This window comes from Pan paniscus, chromosome 3 (assembly GCF_029289425.2).
Source record: "Pan paniscus chromosome 3, NHGRI_mPanPan1-v2.0_pri, whole genome shotgun sequence".
In the NCBI taxonomy this organism is placed as follows: Eukaryota; Metazoa; Chordata; class Mammalia; order Primates; family Hominidae; genus Pan; species Pan paniscus.
Genome location: NC_073252.2, coordinates 59,676,189 through 59,697,516, shown reverse-complemented (window position 1 = coordinate 59,697,516; position 21,328 = coordinate 59,676,189). Strand labels below are relative to the sequence as shown.

At 36.4% G+C, this 21,328-nt stretch overlaps 1 protein-coding gene across 2 annotated transcripts; it reads left to right on the top strand.

Annotated features, from left to right (window-relative positions):
* The first annotated feature begins 4,510 nt into the window (after nt 1-4,510).
* OPRPN (opiorphin prepropeptide) lies at nt 4,511-16,824 on the top strand. 2 transcript variants are annotated; one of them, XM_014344653.4, is made up of 4 exons: nt 4,511-4,611; nt 5,840-5,905; nt 6,081-6,136; nt 16,005-16,824. In XM_014344653.4, the coding sequence occupies exons 2-4, from the start codon at nt 5,855-5,857 to the stop codon at nt 16,279-16,281; spliced, it is 384 nt and encodes a 127-aa protein (XP_014200139.1). In that variant the 5' UTR covers nt 4,511-4,611; nt 5,840-5,854; the 3' UTR covers nt 16,282-16,824. The 2 variants fall into 2 exon arrangements, with proteins under 2 accessions (XP_014200139.1, XP_057158226.1); XM_057302243.1 differs by lacking the exon at nt 6,081-6,136.
* The last annotated feature ends 4,504 nt before the right edge of the window (nt 16,825-21,328 follow it).

Here is a 21,328-nt window from a genome sequence, read left to right as displayed (position 1 = left end):
TCAGTACTCTGACTTTGACGGAGTAACAGATCACATTTACAAGTGGCATATTGCTATAGTTTAGACTGGCCATAGTATTCCCATAGAAATATCCCTCTTCTCTGAGCCTCTAGCACAGCCAGTCATGACTCATCAAATACATCAGATTTCCGTGCAATCAATCTATCATTAAAGTTTCTCTGAACTGAGGTTTTCCAATCACACTCAAACTTGTTTCTCATGACCATATACATCCCAGGTTCAGAATGGCTGGGACATAGGAAGCTGTGCCTAAAGTTTACCAATTCTCCAGCAAGCTATTGTCAAATGTGCTATGTTATTACCTGTTCTGTATACTTTCTAAGTAAACACTAAACAAACTTGGTATGTGATGAATCTTTTGTCTAGTGAGTTTGGACATCATCCTGAGCCCAAGACTATTGCTACTAATGGAGCCTAGTGGGTGTTGCAACCATCAGTCACTGCATCAGTTATGGTGCTGTCAGGAGGCAGCAATAATGCCAATTATTTTTAAAAGAATTTAGTATCAAGTATCATTAATTAGGCAGCAAGAATTGTTAACGGGGTAACTGAAAAGGCAAAATGAGAACACCGGATTTACCTCATGGAGGTAGCAACTGCAGAAAGAAGCTAAGACTCCTAGGGCTGAGGAAAGAAGGGTAAAGTTTGAAATTATTGAAATTTAGAAGCTTGCAGATGAGGTCCCACAGTATGAAAAGCAAACCTATGAAAAAGTAGAACTTCTTGACTTGTGTTGGTCTCTCTATGTATACAGGAATGGTCCTTTTTGTCTAAGACCTAGTCCAGTAGGGAGGAATGCTGGAAGGTTGGTCCTGGAATCTCTGAGAGGATTTAATGAGGCTGCTTTTGTACATGTTGGAAAAACAACAGAGTTCAACACTGACCAAGGTTCCTTTCCAAATGCTTGACTCAGACCTTCATTCCTGAAGTATCTCAATCCTCAGTGGTTATACATTTTATTGGTTGTAGTAGTTTCCCCTTAATTTTCACTTTTGGACATGAACATACTAAATGGTGTCCCAGAGAATCTCCTGAATTCCAGACAGTCCTCTGTGTTCCTCTTTTTTAGCAGCAACCCAATTTCCCCCTCGGTAATCAGGAACAATCCTGCTAACCAGTAGAGTAACTCTTATTTATTTTTGTTCAGTGACATAAGGAGATCAAAATGTCCTAATTCCTCCTTTATGAACCAAGACCTCCAAACTAGCATAACTCAAAGTTACAAAGACAGAAAGCAAAGATTCTGTGAGTGGGCTATTAGTTGTAATAATAAGAAGAGCCTTAATTTCTGTTCCCATGAATTCTGGCCCTGGGAAAGCTGGATGCATATGTTGCTCACTGATTGAAAGCATGTACTGCATCCTGTAAAATAGAACCTCATTCTTGCAGGGTATGTACTCTCAACTGGTATCATAAAGTCTTCAGTGGTCATTACACTGTTTTATTAGATTAGATGATTCTCTGTGATGGGGTATGTGGTAAGAAGAATGAACTTCATATGCATGAGCTCATAATCACATTCTTTTGCTGTGAAATCAGTTTCTTGATCAGAAAGATGTCATGATAAATAATTTTATTCACCAACAGCAGTGAGACTACACCAGCAACTTGAATTTCCTGAACAAAAGGCAATTGTCGCTTTAAGTATTGTTCCAGAAAATATCTAGTCAAGATCTTTTAAAGCCAGGTGTTAATTAAAATTTCTCTTGAATAACAGTTTTTATTTTGAAAAGAAATGTGCTGCCCCTGCTTTGGAAACTAATCCTTTGTTGACTATAAGTCATGCAGAAATTATTTTAATTTTGACAATGTTCATTCTTAAGTCCTTCATATCCAATGATCCATTATAACAACAAATCACACCTTGTACTTAAAACACTTGGCTGAAAATATACTGGGCATCAAAACAATTTACAACACCAACCAAAAAGAGAAGTTGTTCATCTTTTTCACAAAATGAGCATGTTACTAGAGAAGGTAACAATTCAGGAAGTATTAGATATTAACTTAAAGGATTTCCTGAGTCATAGAAGGGTACAGAAAACAAAACTGTCTATAATGAGCATACTAAAAAAGGAGACAAGAATTCTAATTGTCAACTTGTCATCAACAAAGACAGAGGCAAAGAAAACTAGGTAGTTTAAGATCAATTCCAACTTAATTCCCCATTCACTACCAAAAGCTTTTAAGTCACGTTTTAAATTTGAATATGTTTTACCCCTTTACTAGAGATTCATCATACCCAGAATATTTTAAAAATTGCATGATGGAAGAAGGACATTCCCACTGAAAGGCTAACACTTACTAATAACATGGGTCACAATTTTCTATGTCCTATTTATTTAATCCTCAGAACAATATCAAGAAGTAGACATATTACTATCTTATTTTGTAAATGACAGTGTTGAGACATAATTGGATTAAATAGCTGGTCATATAAAACACAGCTAATAGGAGGGGAGTTGACATTTCAGCTTAGGCCACCTGACTTGAATGCTACACACAATCACTAAACTACCCTATAATGAAAGACTCTTACATTTTATTGGCTGCAGCTGACAGAAAACATATATTTTTACATAATAACCCAGTACACCCATATGTATAACCATATAATATATCCTGAAAAGTACTAATATATAATGCAATCTGATATTTACTTCTATTCTGCTCTATCCATCCTCTAAATTCTGTTTGCTACTCCCTAAATAGATTTCATGTATTACTGATGAGTTGCATTCAAGCGTCAACGAGTGCTACTATTAAAAATATAGTAATTACTTCAGTGGTTCAAATAATTGGATTTGAGAGACAAAGCAGCGTAATGAAGGGAAAAGTTCAAGCTCTCAAATATGGCAAATTTAAGGTCAATTCCTTTCCCAGCTATTTTAGTGAATTTGAGCAACTTACGTGACTCCTCTCTAATTTATTATCTAATCAGTGATCTGATAATAATAACATAAATTGCAAGGGTTTGTTGTGAGCATGAGGAGAGCTAATCTACATAAAGTGATTAGCACATAGTCTAGGACATGGTAAGGATTCAACAAATTATGGCTATTAGAAAATAAAGCATAACATCTTCTAGCATATGGTAATTTCCTCTCAACTGAATAGATTTTATTTCCTATGAGTAAATTTCTCAGTACCTGCCTTCATTTTATACATAAAATTGTGTAATTTACTACATCCTTTTGCCATAAATTGAAAATAGATTGTGTAATACCTCCCATCTTTGGTAGACAAGTGTACATTGAATTTATCCATCTGATTTAGATAATGGGATAACACCACATACTTACAGAATACAACATATATTGGAGAATTTATTATCCATTAAGCAGTCCAGATATTCATTATTAGCTTCAGAAAAATGTATTAAGTAATTTCTATATATTTAACATTTTAAGTAGCTCAAATGCATGTATACAGTATCTTTAAAATTACACATCTGGGAAATAAATATGAAATTGAAAATAAGAAACTAGAAGGATTCTATTTCCTAATTATCTCCCACCACTAGATATCTTCTGTTATTTCCAAAATTAAGACAAAGAATTTATTTCAACTGCCTCCTTTTTCCATTCTTTAAAATCCTTCTTCCCAAATAAGCTTCTTCTCAAATAAACCAACTCTTACTATACATATATATATGTCAGTTCTGATACATATGTATAGACACATTAAAACTCCAGTATCTATAGCCTTTAACAACAGTGGTTCCCAAACAAAGCTTCACTTTGCAATAACTTGGGGAGTTTTTTAATTCTTGTGTTCCTTTGCAGCAACATGCATGCAGGTGGAAGCCATTATCCTAAGCAAACGAATTCAAGGAGAAAAAACCAAATACTGCAAGTTCTAATTTAGAAATGAGAGCTAAACATTGAGTATACGGGAACATACAGAAGGGAACAATAGACACCAGGGCCTACTTGATGTTGTAGAGCAGGAGGAGGGTGAGGATCAAAAAACTACCTATTGAGTACTGTGCTCACTACCTGGGTGATGAAATAATTTATACAACTAGCCCCAGAAACACACAAATTGCTCATGTAACAAACCTACACAGGTACCCCTGAACCTAAAATAAAAGTTGGAAGGAAAAAAACTAACATAAATAAAATTAATAAAATTTTTAAAACTAAATTAAATTATTTTGTCTGTCTTCTGCCCCATAACTTCTGATAAATTGTTCTGGGGTAAGGTCTGAGAAGTGGAATTTTTTAAAGCTTCCCAGATAGTTGTGATGTGCAGTCAAGTTTGAAAACCACTGTACTTGAGCATTCTGCATGCTGCCCCAGGGCCTACTAGGACAGTGATTGGATCACAGTTCTATAGATGAAGCTGCCAAACTGGCAACTGCAACTATTATTTCTTTGTTTCAGTAAAGAATATCAATACAGAACTTTACCCTCTCTCAACCTTTCTCTTAACTCCAATAAAAATCCAGACAGAGGTATTTAAGAAGAAAGGCTTTTCTATCAAAGTTCTTTCTCTTCTTGGACTTTTAAATTGTGGCTACCTAAATAGAGTATCTGGCAAGAGTAAGATTAAGCAGTAATTTGTTCCAAAGAAGAATCTTCTACCAAGGTAGGTATATAGAAATATAAATGTAAGAATTTTCACTTTGGAATTCTAGTTTTTGCTCATATTCTCAAGAATATCATCCTCATGGCTTTTAATGGAAATAGCCACATTACCTAAAAATCTCAGATGTGTTTAAAAAAAAAAATCATTGTCTGTGGTAAAATTGCTTAAAATTCCTGAAAAAATGTCAAGAACATTCATATGGATTAGTTGCACAATTTACATCCAATTTCACAATCTATTGACTTTTTCCACTGCTGTATTTTATGGTCTCTAAAGTCAATCATGAGTAGAAGAGTCTTAAAAACGTATATAAGTTAGATTTGCATTTTTGTTGTTCTTGTTTGAGTTAGGTTTCTTATGTATTGTCAAACTGCTTTCTAATATGAAAACATATAAGAAAAAAGCTATCTTAAGGGGGTAGACACATGCACATACAACTATAGGATCTGTCGACCTGTCTTACATCACTTTCAAGGCTAATGCCAATGACAGATACCACATAAACCCCAAGACAATCTGTCAGCCTATGTGCTTGAATTTTGCCTTCCCAGAACCTAGAGTGCCATGTGCTTCTTATATATTGTTGAAAATTATAAACAAATTAGGACAAAAACCTCTTTTTTCTAATTCACACACTGATAGACAATAATTGACTTTTGGAATAACTTGGAAAAAAGTCATATCAAAGTAATAATACTTCAGTAGAGTGATGTTAAAGGAAAAATATACATTACATGGTTTCTTTTGCTTCAGACAGATCTAATAACAGTAACACAATAATTGTATTAAGAAGTTATTTTTTACAATAGTCACGTCACGTTGACAATATTTAGGTCACAAATCTATAGAAATCTGTAAGCTTTGACTAATTTTAAGTAAACATACTAAAAGTATACCCTAATTAGTTATGTTCCAAAGTAGTCACCACTAAAGGCAACAAGGAATTTCCAAAAATACTTTAATTTTAAAATGTATTTTCAACAATTATCTGAAAATTATCTTTCATAAAATAAAGTACCACCATTTAAAAAAAAATCACAAACATGACAGTATTGCTGTGCATCTATGCTGCTTCCTCTCCCCAAAATATCACACACATCTTTAAAGGTTATGTTGGTCTTTCTTCATCATTTTACATAACAAGTGTTAAAATGTTTTAAAATTTTTTTTCTGAAAAGCACTGTTGATCGATTTGGCTAACTGTGGATAATCTTTGGCCTGTTTGTAGGAGCAACTTTAAAGAATGAAATTAACTTTCCTCTTGGGCCTGTTGGCTCTTATTTCATGTTTCACAGTAAGTTCCCTCAATTCTAAATTTACTTGTTATATTTATTGTTAATCATGATTTCAAAGAAAGTTTTGATACCAAGAATTTTGTCCTGTATATAAAAATACAGTGTCAGGCTGTTGATCATTATGGACTTGCTCTTACTTTCCTTTTCCTTTCTCATTTATGACTAACCATCTAGTCAGCGGTTGCTAAGCATGAAGGGACAGTGGACTGCAGGAAGAGGACACAGGGCAGGTAGTATCTAGGAGAGCTAGCTCTTATCTAGAGACATCTCTTCCTTTTTATTTCTTTTTCAAAAGGACTACCATCAAATTGTCAGAAAAATATAATTTAAGCTTACTAAATGTTTAAAAGCTGTAGGGAATAAGAAAGTATACAGTTGGAGCTTCATGATAAATTTTCTAAAAAGACAACATGATATATCAATGCAAGGATTGCTGATTGTACAATAGTTTTTTATTGAAAACGTTTATAAAAACTAAAATCAGGAAGCCTTTCTGATGCCTGAAAATATATTCATTATGACTAAAATATTCCTTTAACTGACTGGAAATTAAAGTGCTACTCACTTGGGAAAAAAATAAAAACAGAAAAAGAAGTCATTCACTCAAGAAGCACTTACACTAATTCAAACTCTTGAAAATCATTTGTTAAAGCTCTATAGGAGATCCAAAAATATATAATGCAAAGTAACAAGTGATAAGTGCCATAGCCAAAAACATCATAGCATAATACGAATTTCAGAGTAAGATCAGTTTCCCTAGCATATATTGGGGTTAGGTGGGCTTGCGAGGAGAGAAAGAGCCCTATTTATCTCATTTCTTAGTAATTACTGATAATCCACTGTGTGTTGGGCCTAGTGGTGGTTGACACAGAAATACCAAAGTCGAATTCCAAATTGGGATCTTCATAGATTAGGTCTTCTTTTCATAATATAGTATCTACCTAAGAGAAACTAGTGAGCAAATAAATATCAATAGACCCTAGCAATGATACTGTCAGATAAAGTAGCGTTATTTTTCTGAAGCATTTTTTGATATTTAATGACATCTGTATTGTTCTGAAGCACATAGTGCTATGTAATAACATTTGTATAAAAAAATTATACTTCTGAGGTTGAAATAGAAGAGTATTATACTCCATGAGATACCTATATCAGAAACACCTGATCCACTTATTAAGAATGAACATTTCCAGACCTTATCCCAGACCTGAGAAAAAAAGAATAGCTGATCTTGGGGCCTGGAAACCTGCATTCTAGGATACTCTTACTCATGCTGAAATCTGAGACCCCTTGAGTAAATTTTCTTGAAATTTACTTCTCAAGCTATTATGTTATAATTGCATGAAATATATAAAGAGAGCTTTCAAGGTAAATTCAACTTAAATCAATCCATCATATGAAAAAACCTAAGTCAATAATTACAATTAATTATCAAATTTATTACTCTGGAATAAACCACTTTTTTTGGTAGAATTCCCCAAATATGATAAATATGACTTCTCTGCTAACATTAATAAACACTAATTCAGACTTTATACAATAGATTAGAAGGTAAAGGAAGATCCATGATCAAGTAAACTTGAGAAATTTGGGGAAATGAAATAGAGGTTGTTGACTAGAATACTTCTCAGAGACAATAATAGAGGAAATGCTGTCTTTGATTCTCTATCTACAACCTTCTGTTTCATACTGAGGATAGACAACTTCTGAGGAGTCCTACATAAAGCATATATCTTAAGGATTCATATGAATTAATGGCATATTTTTATTCCAGAAGCCTGAATTGCAAGACAAATGTAACTTAAATTCTTTTCTACCTTGAAAGAGTATAGAATCCCATTTATATAAGAAGCAGAGGATTCCATGTCCTAAAAAAAAATGAGTTTAATACATAAATTTTCTCATGTTAGAATTAAATATTATTGGATATAAGAAAACAAGAACCACAAGACATAATTTTAATGTCACTCTAGCAAAAATTTCTTGCTGTATTCATTGTCTCATGAGAAGTTGGTAAATCTTAACAACAGTCTTAAGCGTTAGTCTAAATAAAGAAACTTCATTGTACTTAGCATCTAGAACTTTCAATATATCAGAGATTATCTTTTATGAGACAGGGACTATCTAGGATTTAAATTAAAAATAACAGTTCATATTTGTATATTTACAATGTACTCTGGAGCACAGTTTTACCCCCAAACCTCACAAAAACCCAGGAACTATTTGGGATGCTCCTTTACATAGCACAGAGCTGAACATGAGACAAACCCTCAATAAGTATTAGGGGAATGACACAACAAGTGAATGGGCCTTTGTGTAGTTGACGCCAAGTAATAACAAATAGGTTTCAGAGTCTTACCTGTTCATTCATGCCATTGGATAGGCTATATGAAGTATGACACAGGGATGGATAATAGGCCAAGTGTAAGCTCAAAGGTAATGTATCTCATGATGGACAAGGACATCTGCCATGCTCACAAGATGAGTAACGACAGCATTTTTGCCAATACCTGCCATCCCTAGCTAGAGAAGCCTTTGTTTGCAGCACAACCTGTCCACTAAACTGCTGTCAGCTGTCAGTTGGTTAAGCTGTCAGTCTGGCAGTTTCTAATCCTTAAGAAGAGGAAATAGAAGTTTAAAAAAAGTAAAAAGTAAAATAAACTTAAAAACAGAACATAAATAAAATACTTTACAGAAAGGGCTATGATAAAATAATTACCAAAAGCAAAGCAAAACCTTTAGCCTGAACTAAACCAACGATAAGCAGATATCAAATAACCGAAGACAGCCAGTGGTTCTCCAAACTCTACAAACTCTAGAAACTCTATCAGGAACACAAATCATCTAGGGATTTTGTAGAACTGCAGACTCTGATCCAGTAGGTCTGCCTGAGCCCAGTAAGTCTACATTTCTAACAAGCCCCCAGGTGATACTGGTGCTGATCTGCTGGTCAGCAAATAACATTTTGAGTAACAAGGCCCTGGTCAACTGAGAAATCAAACAGAGAAAGGCTGAGGACTTCTTACGGGTTTGTATAAATGCTCAAATGTTGTCACGGGAAAGCCTTACGCTACTTGCCATGTGCAAGGAAGGAAATGGCATTCTGAAATCAAGTAAGAGAAATTTCTGCTTATCACCAAATATGGGGAATTCATTCAACCCAAAATACTTATTGAGCACTTATTATTTACCAGGCACTATTCTAGATGTTGGGTAAACAGCAGTGAACAAAACAGACAAAAAGTTTCTAACCTCGTGGAGCTTATATTCTACTCGGGGAAGACAAGCCATAAACAAAATAACTGACTATGTAATGCAGAAAATTTGGGAAGAAGGAATTTTAGGAGGAGGTAGAACAAGGATGTGATTTTAGATAGAGTAGCCCAGTGGAAAATGGCATTTGATTAAAGACCTGAAGGGGGTGAAAAAGCCAACCATGCAAGCAGAGGAAACAGGAAGTTCCAAAGTCTGGAGTAGGGTACACTTGCCTAGTGTGAAGAATAAGGAGGCTAGCATGGCTGGTAGAGAGTGAGATGGGAAGAGAGGAGCAGGAGGTGATACTAGAGAGTTAGAGGAGGGTGAGGCTGCATCAGGTCTCATGGGCTTTTGCAGAGCCTTAGTTTTACTCTGAGTGACATGCAAAACTTTAGTACATGAAGTCAGTACAAAACCTCAGAAAGATGCCATCTCTTCCCACACACTCTTGCTTTCCATCATCCATAATGATTTGGAGAAAAAAAATGAAACTTCTAAAATATCTGAATGACATCCATAAATATTTACTTAAAGTCACCTACAGCATAAGAAGGATACAAACACTAATAAACATGACCTCTAACTTCAAGGGGTATATGACTGTCAGAGGATACAAGATAGATTGGTAATAATAGCCAGAGCAGGAGTTGACAAACTTTTCTGAAAAGGGCCAGATAACAAATATTGTAGGCTTCTGTGGGCCTGTAATAAGTGGTCAACTTGGCTGAGGTAGCTTGAAAGCAGCTATAATAAACGAATGGGCATGTTTATGTTCCAGTAAAACTTTATTTACCAAAACAGGCAAACTACATTTGGCCCACAGCCTTAGTTTGCTAACTCCCAGTCTACAGGGACAGTGAACAAGGCAATATGGCATGTAAAAGCCTGATATTTCATTTACAAAATAATCATAAAATTAACCCAACATTATTCATGAGTTTGCAAAAAATATTTATGTTTCATTGAAACATGTTTGCATGTTTGTGTGCATGCAAAATACTATGCTAAATTATTTGTCATTTTAATTATTTTTTCTAAAGAACATCATGTGGTAGATACTGTTACTTTCTCTCTTTTAAAGATAAGAAAAGTAACAGAGAGGTTACATAACTTACCCAAATTTACATAACTTGTGAATGGAGAAACAAAATTTTAACTTGCCTTGATCTATTTGCCTATCTTCTGCCTTTTCTTCTATTACCTGTGATAAACTAAAATCAACCCAATATATTCTAAGACCAACCCCTCAACTTATACACTAGATCCCATCCCCTCCCCTAAGCAAGGAGATTCCTGCAATTATCCTGCAATTACCTATTCTAAATCTAAATATCAGCAATTTTTCCTTCTCTCTATTGATTGTTCCTACTAGCACATAAATATGAGGTAATATCACTTATATGTTTGTTTTCATACTCCACTGATCTTATGGCTCCCATCATGGTCCATTTGAAAAAGTTGCCTCTGCACATCTTCACTTCTTTTCCTGTTCTGTCTTAAGCCTACTCCAAGCAGACTTTGCCCACATCATTTGGATGAAACCACATTTGTCAAATTGTACTCAAAATGGCCAGGCGTAAGGGTCAGCTTTCAGTCCCCACGATAATTATGTCTAAATTGTATTTGACATGATCAGTCTCCTACTTAAAGAGTTTTTTCTTTTTCCTCAACTCCACTCTCCTGATTTTTCTCCTACTTCAATGACGACTCCTTGTTGGTCTCCTTCTCCAGACACATCTCCTCTTCCTGATCTCTAAATGTCAGAGTCTCCCAGGACACCATCCTCTTACCCTTTCTCCATCTATGAGCACAAATCCAGTTGCTCAAGCCAAAAAAAACTTGAAATCATCCTTGACTCTATCACCTCCCAGATCCACTCCTTTAGCAAATAGATCCACTCTGCCTTCAAAACATCATCTAAATCTTACCCTTTCTCAGCACCCTCCTGCTACCATTCTGGGCCAAGCCATCATCACTTCCTACCTGGAGCAACAATAATTGATCTCTCTGCTTTCACTATTGTCCCTGCAGTTTATTCTCCACACAACAACCAGAAAGGTGTTTTTCCATAGTAAATATTGCCATATCATTCCTTTGTTCAAAAGCTTCTAATGGTTTTCCATAAGACTTAGAAGGCGGGGATACAAAGTCCTTACCCCTACCTACAAGACACTGCTTTGACCTCCCCGCACCTTAACTCCAATATATCTATGTAACAAAATTGCATTTATGCTCTTTAAATGTTTTACAAATAAATAATAATAAATTTAAAAATATCTGCCCTCATGGAACTCACACATTAAATCATTTTTGATTATTTTAAACCATCAAATGTTAAAACTACAGAGAGAATATAATCAAATTTAAATATAGGTGGGCTGCATAATAATAATACTAAAGCTACCACTTATGGAGTGTTTAATATATGCCAAGAAGTATATTACAAAAGTACGCTGTTTAATCTCTCCAGAAATCCAGTGTGACAATTATTATTATTATCCTCTCTTAACAAATAAGGAAAATGAAACTCAAAATAGCCAGTTCTGTATTCTGTTTCAAATAAGCTTATCATTTGTGAAGGTAATCGCCCCAAAGGTAGACTCCTTAAGAAGGCATTTTCATCATTTGTCTAGGGTTATAACGTTCACCACCATTGGCCACTGGACGAGGGAAACTAGCTAGTGAAAAATTGTATTAAGAGAATAGGAAAAGATAAAAATAATAAGAATGGAGGTCAGGGGTCAGCTATTTGCTGTAAGGTGTAATTTTTCACATGATTTCTCCCCACCTCTGCTTAGGGTCCAGAGAGCAGCTCATTGAAGCTCACTTTGAACTTAATTTCCATGACACTGTACCATCTGGGTTTCCTCCTGTCTCTGATTTTCCTTCACTGGCTGCTCACCTTTCTCTTATTGATATCCAAGTTTCTGTCTTCAGCCATTTCTTCTTCATTACTTTCTTACTTATTACTTCATTACTTACTTATTATTACTTCATTACTTTCTTACAGAACATTACTTTCTTACTTATTGCTTTGACCCAACAGTGCTTTCCAAATCTATTTCTCCAGTTCTGAGATTTCAATATGCATCTACAAACTTCCATGACTTTTCAAACTCAAAAGGATTAAAACTTAATTAATTTCTTTCCTCTTGACACCTACATCTTCATTAATGTTAGCAGCCATGACTTAAGATCTCAATTTCATTTGAGTCCACATTCATTTATTCAAAAACATTTACTAAGAACTTGGCCAGACATGGTGGCTCACACCTGTAATCCCCACACTTTCGGAGGCCAAGGCAGGTGGATTGCTTAAGCTCAGGAGTTCGAGACTAGCCTGGGCAACATAGCAAGACCCCATATCCACAAAAAATACAAAAAAAAATAGCCAGGTATGGTGGTGCACTCCTGTGGTCATAGCTACTTGCGAGGCTGAGGTGGGAGGATTACCTGAGCCTGGGGGACAGAGGTTGAAGTGAGCTGAGATCACACCACTGCACGCCAGCCTGGGTAGCAGAGCATGACTCAGTTTAAAAAAAAAATGTACTGAGAACCTCCAACGTGCCAGAAACTGGAGATAGAATGATAAACAATACAAAGACATTGTTTGAAGAAGTTAATAATTACTACACTATATAATATTAATAAGTGACTATAAGTATTATAATAGAAGTGCTAAAGCAACAAAAAGAATAAAGATACCTAACTTACCTCGAATTCCTCATAACTTTTATTATTCACAAAGATGCCAGGCACTAAGATACTAAAGACACAAAGCTAAAGAAGATACAACTTATTCCTTCAACAGCAGTAAAATAGCACATGGCCTAAAAGTGGAGAAAAATATCAAAACAAACAATTACTATCACTGTGAAAAAAAGTGATTGCTTCTGTCTCCAATAAAAGATTTACAAAAGTAAAATTTTGGCCGATTTTATATTGTATAAAGATATTTTCTGTACAATTCTTTTAATTATCATATCAAATTATTGGGGGAGGGGAGTGAAGCCACTTAAACATTTTGAAGGAAGAGCTTGCCAGGTGAATGGAAATTAGGGCAGGAGTGAAAAATTCTCAGCTAGAGAACTGCTTTTATGAAGGCACAGGGACTACCAGAAAGAGCTCGTTATGTTGAAAGAACTAGTACTAGTTCTAAATGGCCAGAGTGAGGATAAAGAAGTGGCAAAAGATGAGATTGGATGGCGGTATAGGCTTTTGTTTGGTTGCAAAGAACAGGGTTCCACTCACAATATTTATTCTTGCATTTTTAGGGCTGCCTTAGTTTGCTGCGCCAGTTCTAATTTATATTTATTCTTGCACTGACTTCCTTTTTCCTTAAAGGAAGGAAACATGCCTGGCCAGGTTCTCAATAAATGTTTTCTTCCTTCCTTAAATAAGAAAGTCAATGCAAGAATAAATATAAAGTAGAACTGGCACCGCAAAAGCAGGCAGCCCTAAAAACTGGTCTTTGCTTCTCATGGCAACCCTGCTTCTCTCTGTACTGTTCCCTCCCTGAGATGTGCTCTCTTTACTCACAGTCCCTATGTCCTTATAGCTTAGTTTGCACGTGGCCCTTATTAATGCTCCAGCCTCTGTCTGGCTCCTCTCATCTCACAATATTCACATTTTAGTTCCTACTTCTAAGTAGGATATCTCAATATTTCCTATTTCAAGTTACAAAGAGAAAGAGAATTTTATTAATGTGGCTTATTTTTCTTCTTCTGGCCATAAGGCCTAAGATCCTGGATAGCCAGTGGTTTGGAAGTCCATGGAACAATAGCCCAGAAATAACCCAAATAAATGTGTTTATGTTTATGTTACAAGAATAAAAGGTGATGACTAAGACAGGACAGTCCCTGGAAAGGGAGAAAATGTAGACATAAAGTACACAGAGGAATTGATCATGTGACCAAGACATCACTATGGCTCCCTCTGAAATGACTTGGAATTTTTGAGTTGTCACTGATCTTTGTAAGAGATTCAGTTAAGTTGTATGATGGGGACAGTAACCAGATAAAAGGGAAATTGAGAAGTGGAAACAGAAAATCTAAACCAGCCTTCCTTACTGTCTGGCTAGGAATGGAGAGAGATAAGCTAATAAAGAAAGCTTCAAGGGTACCCTAGGTTAAGAATAAGATTCTTTAATACATGAGATATCAATCAATATTATAGACTGGAAGAATACAGCCAGGGATTAGAAAGAGATTTATTTTACAAAAATAAAAGAGAAGAAAGACCCTAGGGACAGAGAAGATGTAGATATAAAACACAGGTGAAGAGACTGGTCTTAAACAGGAAGAGAGAACAGCAAGATATTTATGAGCTTTATAGGCGTAGGGCAGGAAAGTGAAGAAGTTCTCACGTATCATGGCCTAAATTATGTGAATTAGAAGGCAAGATCATCTTCTGATGGGTGTAGAGGGGAGCAAGAAAAGTAGAAGTGAGGTATAGATGCTGAGAAGATAGCCTTTTGGGGAAAATGGGAGGAAATGATTTAGCAGTGCTGATGCACCAGACAAACACAGACACTATAGTTCTCTAGTGTTGCTACCATTAGAGATTGTGGCATTCTCCAGCAATGTTCATCACCATGGAAGTAGAACTAGGGAAGGTAGTTTGCATAGAGTTGATCCAAAAGTTTGATGTTCCTGAAGGCAATATGGCAGAGACACAGGAAGGGGTTGAATGTTGTAGGGGAATGATTAGAGTCCTGCACCTTCCTAAAGCTTTGTTTCAGGCAAACTGGTCTTCTGATGGTCGCTAGAATAGAACCTATATTTTCTTGACCTTGTTCATTTGTTTATGATATTATCCTAATTTGGCTTCTTCTTCCTCATTTCTACCCTGTTATTTTATCCTCATTTCAAATGTCATCTTCTCTACATGGCAATTAGTCCTCTCTCTTTGATAAAAACTAAAATTTTCGTCTAAATTACTAAAATTGTTACAATATTTATCAATTATTTCTTGAATTGCTACCATCTACAAGCCATGTTTGTTATTAATAGAGTACAAAATCACTCAAAATTATACTGAGCCCTTACTCTACCTTACTATGTCTAAGCACTTTACATAGATTATGTATAATCCTATCTACCACTCTAAGTGGTAAGAACTATTTCTAGAACCAGTTGAGGAGTGAGCAAACAGGCAGAGATAACCATAAGCAAGTCACCCAGCTAGCATTTAACAATGGTAGGACTGGTTCTAGGAGGCTGTAGCAATCAGACTCCACTGTCTAAATTTTAACCAACATACTATACTAGCTCCATAGGCTTTTTGTTGTATTGCCCTGTATTGTCATTGGAGGGTTATATCTTCCACTGATTTCAGACTCACATAAGCAGAGTCTTAAATCTGTTTCTCTTTGTCCCTAGAAAGAAGTGTTGCATGTAATAGTTATACAATTAATGGTTCAGAGTCTGGAATCTCACTGAACTCTTAGAATGAAGTAAGAAAGAATTTTCCCAGATAGTCAACCTGGGTATTTACCTCCACTTGAAACTACATTCAAAGGTGGTCTTTTCTTATACATAATCAAGGTGATTTGGTCCCTCCCTAAAACCTACAGGTCAGATAGCAAGGTTACCACTTTTTTTGTTTTTTCTCATTTAATACTATTCTACTTTTCTTTGATTGCCCAGACATCCAGAATAAACAGGAAATTTTCTATTCCTTATTTTTTCTAAGTTATTTTCTCAGTGAAATATATGACTTATGGCTTAGTATATCCTAATGTTTACATAGCACACATACTAATACATAGTATATCCTAATGTTTGAACTTTAAATGGTCAAATTTAGAAATTTTGTTTTTTACCTTTGTTTTTATCTCCACAGCCCAGTGAGAGTCAAAGATTCTCCAGAAGACCATATCTACCTGGCCAGCTGCCACCACCTCCACCCTACAGGCCAAGATGGGTTCCACCAAGTCCCCCACCTCCCTATGGCTCAAGACTTAATTCACCACTTTCTCTTCTCTTTGTCCCAGGGCGAGTTCCACCATCTTCTCTCTCTCGATTTAGCCAAGCAGTCATTCTATCTCAACTCTTTCCATTGGAATCTATTAGACAACCTCGACTCTTTCCGGGTTATCCAAACCTGCATTTCCCTCTAAGACCTTACTATGTAGGACCTATTAGGATATTAAAACCCCCATTTCCTCCTATTCCTTTTTTTCTTGCTATTTACCTTCCTATCTCTAATCCTGAGCCCCAAATAAATATCACCACCGCAGATACAACAATCACCACAAATCCCCCTACCACTGCAACAGCAACCACCAGCACTTCCACAAAACCCACAATGACGGTCAGCTCCTCAACAGTACCTATCTCTTCAACACCAGAGCCTGCCACCTCCATATCAGCAGCAACCCCCGCAGCATCTACTGAAAATACTACTCAAATTCTCACCAACCCTCCTCACACAGTATTGCTCAATGCCACTGTCCAAGTTACGACTTCCAATCAAACTATATTAAGCAGCCCAGCCTTTAAAAGTTTTTGGCAAAAACTCTCTGCCATTTTTGGTTGAACATGCAATAAATGATATTTTCCAAACTGCTCTGATATCTTAGAAGAAACAAACTGCAATGATTTTGATGGAACCAACCCTGATCTAACCAGCACACCAAATAAATAAAGTATTTGAGCAGTAATATGCACCTATTGCTATCATTATGTCTACCACTCTATCCTATATTTTACCATCTACCAACAGTTGATGAGACAGGTTCCCAGAAGGAAACAGAGACCCCTTATGGGAAAAAAATTAATAAAGCATGTATTTAAAGAGAGTGGACAGGATTTAAAAAAAAAATACAGGGCTGAGACATTCAGGGTCTCCCAGTAGAGCTGGTCATGGGCCTATGTTTGATGAAGCAAAGGGAACAAATAAGGAGCCCAGAGCCTGAAGAAGAGTTGGGACAATGAAGGAAAGGCCATCCAATAAGACCCATTGTGCAAAGATGTGACTGCTGCCAGGTGTGACTACTGCTCCTCATTAGCAGTCCACTCTTCTCTGCCTAGTTCTCAATCCTGGGAGGATAACCATACAAACTCTTACATGTGGGTTTTCTTACCTGGGGGTTCTGGTTGGGTTCTGCTGATGAAATAGGTGGAAGGGAGAGGTACAAATCTTTTATATTTGGTATAAAAGATAAAATATGGTCTAACTGTATAGGTCCCTTGCCATGAATGGAGCTAAGCTAAGCTCCTAATAGTTACACAATTAATAGTCTCCTAATAGTTACATGATTAATGGTTCAGAGCCTGGAATCTCACTGAATTCTTAGAATGGAGTCAGAAAGAATTTTCCTAGATAATCCCACTGGAGTGTTTACTTCTACTTGAAACTACTTTCAAAGATGTGACTACTGACAGGTGTGACTACTACTCCTCATTAGCAGTCCACTCTTCTCTGCCTAGTTCTTAGTTCTCTGATTTCTTAGAAGCTAAGCTCCATTCATGGCAAGGAACCTATATGGCTGTACCATTTTTTATCTTTTATACCAAATAGTACCCCTACCTCTCTCTTCCACCTATTTCATCAGCACAACCCAACAAAAATCTCACAGGTAAGGAAACCCACGTGTAAGAGTTTATATGATCATCCTCCCAGGATTGAGAATGAGGCAGAGAAAGGCAGACTGCTAATGAGGATTTATCAGCACATAGGCTAACACCGCAAGAAGCCTCACTCAGCATCTTGAGGCCAAACAAGCAGTCAAGGAAAAATATGAGGGTTCCTGACTTCCCACATAGAAAGGGCAGAGACAGCAGAAAAATATGAGATCAGTTTTTTATTGCCTTTACCCAGGAAATTCACATATATATAAGGTCAACCAGGTAACAAAAATGTAAGCAAATAATAATATAAACTAAGAGAAAAGAAAGAAAATAATTAAAATATCAACTTAAATTGATCTAGTGGAAACAGACACATAGACCAATGGAACAGAATAGAGAACCCAGAAATAAAGCCATATACCTGCAACCATCTGAGCTTGGACAAAGTCAACAAAAGCAAGCAATGAGGAAAGGAGCCCTTAATCAATAAATTATGCTGGGATAAATGGCTAGCCATGTGAAGAAGAATGAAACTGAACCCCTACGTTTCATTTGAATCCTACACACAATCATAAACTACCCTATAACAAACGACACTTACATTTTATTGACCAGACCCCATCTCTACAAAAAAAAAAAAAAAAAAAAAAGGCCGGGCGCGGTGGGCTCACGCCTGTAATCCCAGCAATTTGGGAGGCCAAGGCGGGCAGATCACGCGGTCAGGAGATCGAGATCATCCTGGCTAACATGGTGAAACCCTGTCTCTACTAAAAATACAAAAAACTAGCCGGGCGTGGTGGCGGGCGCCTGTAGTCCCAGCTACTCGGGAGGCTGAGGCGGGAGGCTGAGGCAGGAGAATGGCGCGAACCCGGGAGGCGGAGCTTGCAGTGAGCCGAGATCGCGCCACTGCACTCCAGCCTGGGCGACAGAGCGAGACTCCGTCTCAAAAAAAAAAGGAAGAAAAGAAAAGAGCTGGTTTGGTGACACACACCTGTGGTCCTAACTCCTGGTTAGGTGGCTGAGGTGGGAGGATCCCTTGAGGCCAGGATTTCCAGGCTGTAGTGAGCTATGATTGCACCACTGCACGCCAGCCTAGGTAACATAGCAAGACTCTGTCCCCATCCCAACCCTCAACAACAACAACAAATAGACTGCTAGCAATAGCAATCTACAAGCTCAAGAGGTCACTTAGACTTATACCTGTTTTTCTTGGCTTGTATAACATGTTATAGAACTGAATTTGAAGATATTTGGGCCTATATTATTCATTTTCCAAACATTATGTACTCTCTGTTCTTCTACCTGCCTTCTCACTTATTTACTTTACCTAGGCTTAAGATTCCTAGACTCTTTAAAGAAAGCAAAATGTTACTATGCTTAAAAATATGTAAATAAGCTGAAGGCTATATGTTCTGGATAATAATGCATATAAAATGGTTACTTAGGTAAGAATGCATCATCCCTGTTTCCAACTTGTTTGATAGAACAAGAAGTAAAATAAATATTTTACATATAGGAAGTAAACTATATGCTATCTCCATTCACGAATATTCAGAACTAAGATGTAAAGGAATATTGATATTAGCACCTTGACCCTAGAAATTTGCTTAAAGTGCCTGTGAACAGTTTCATTCTGAAGGAAATTATTATATTTATATAATTCTAAAACTTGACAACAAATTTCAATAAAATAATAAAAGATACTAATTGCTCTCCTAAGTTGATCAAAAGGCTGAAAGTTGACATTCAATCTTCTCTCAGAGTCCAAGCATATTTTCATTCCCTGGGTATTTTTATTTATGAAGATACATTTGCTAAAGTTTATTATATTTCAAAACATAGTCACACACTAATGTAATATGATTAAGCGAGTGCATGTGAAATTATCTTAACTGTGACAAGAAACTATAGCTCTAAAAGCTATGATGAGTATTGATCTGAAATGACATTATTTTATTAAACATTCAGAACCTTGCATAAAACTACACATTTTTTTGCAATATTGGATTTAATACAGGAACACTTTTAAAAGACTGAATTTGAAACCAAATATATAAATGACTGCAGATATATATGTATATATATGTGTATATATATACATATATACGTGTATATATGTATATATACATATATACGTGTATATATGTATATATACATATATACGTGTATATATACATGTATATATATACATACCTCCACTGAAGTCTCAAATCCTTCAATATCATCCATGAAGGCTGAAGTCAATTTCTTTCAAACTCCTGTTAAATATTGATATTTGGACTCCTCTTAAGAATCACAAATATTTTTCCATTCCTCTGTTCCATCATGGAAATCACTATCTATGGCAGCTATAGTCTTACGAAATGTATTTCCTTTTTTTTTTTTTTTTTTTTTTTTTTGAGACAGAGTCTCGCTCTGTCACCCAGGCTGGAGTGCAGCGGCGAGATCTGGGCTCACTGCAAGCTCCGCCTCCTGGGTTCACGCCATTCTCCTGCCTCAGACTCCGGCGTAGCTGGGACTACAGGCGCCTGCCACTGCGCCCAGCTAATTTTTTTTTTTTTTTTTTTTTTTTTTTTTTTGTATTTTTAGTAGAGACGGGGTTTCACCGTGTTAGCCAGGATGGTCTCGATCTCCTGACCTCGTGATCCGCCCGCCTCAGCCTCCCAAAGTGCTGGGATTACAGGCATGAGCCACTGCGCCCGGCCATGTATTTCCATAGTAATAAGACTTGAAAGTCAAAATTACTCCTTGATCCATGGGCTGCAGAACGGATGTTGTGTTAGCAGTCATGCAAACAACATTTGTCTCCCTGTACATCTCTATGACAGCTCCTGGGTGACTTCATGCATTGTCAATAAGCAGTAATATTCTGAAAGGAATCTTTTTTCTGAGCAGTATGTATCAACAGTGGACTTAAAATAGTAAACCATGCTGTAAACAGACGTGCTATAATCCAGGCTTTCTTGCTGCATTTATAGAGCACAGGAAGGGTAGATTTACTGTCACTCTTAAGAGTCCTAGGATTTTAGGAATGGCAAATGAGCATTGGCTTTAACTTAAAGTCACTAGCTACACTGGACTCTAACAAGGGAGTCAACCAGTCCTTTGAAGCCAGGCATTGACTTCTCAGCTATGAAAGTATCTTCTTTAGATAGCATCTTCTTTCAATACACTGCTGTTTTGTCTACGTGGAAAATCTGTTGATTATACCTTAGCTAGATTTTCTTAGCTAGATAAGAAATTATCTTACCTAAATTTTCTGGATAACTTGCTGCAGCTGCTACATCAGCACTCGCTGTTTCACCTTGCACTTCTATGTTATAGACGTGGTTTCTTTCCTTAAACCTCATGAACCAATCTCTGCTAGCTTTCAACTTTTCTTCTATAGCTTCTTCACCTCTCTCCATCTTCATAGAACTGAAGAGAGTTAGGACTTTGCTCTGGATTAGGCTTTGGCTTAAGAAAATGTGTCTGATTGTATTTTCTATCCAGACGACTCAAACTTTCACTATATCAGTAATAAGGTAGTTTCACTTTCTTATCATTTGTGTGTTCACTGGAGTAGCACTTTTAATTTTCTTCAAAATCTCTTCC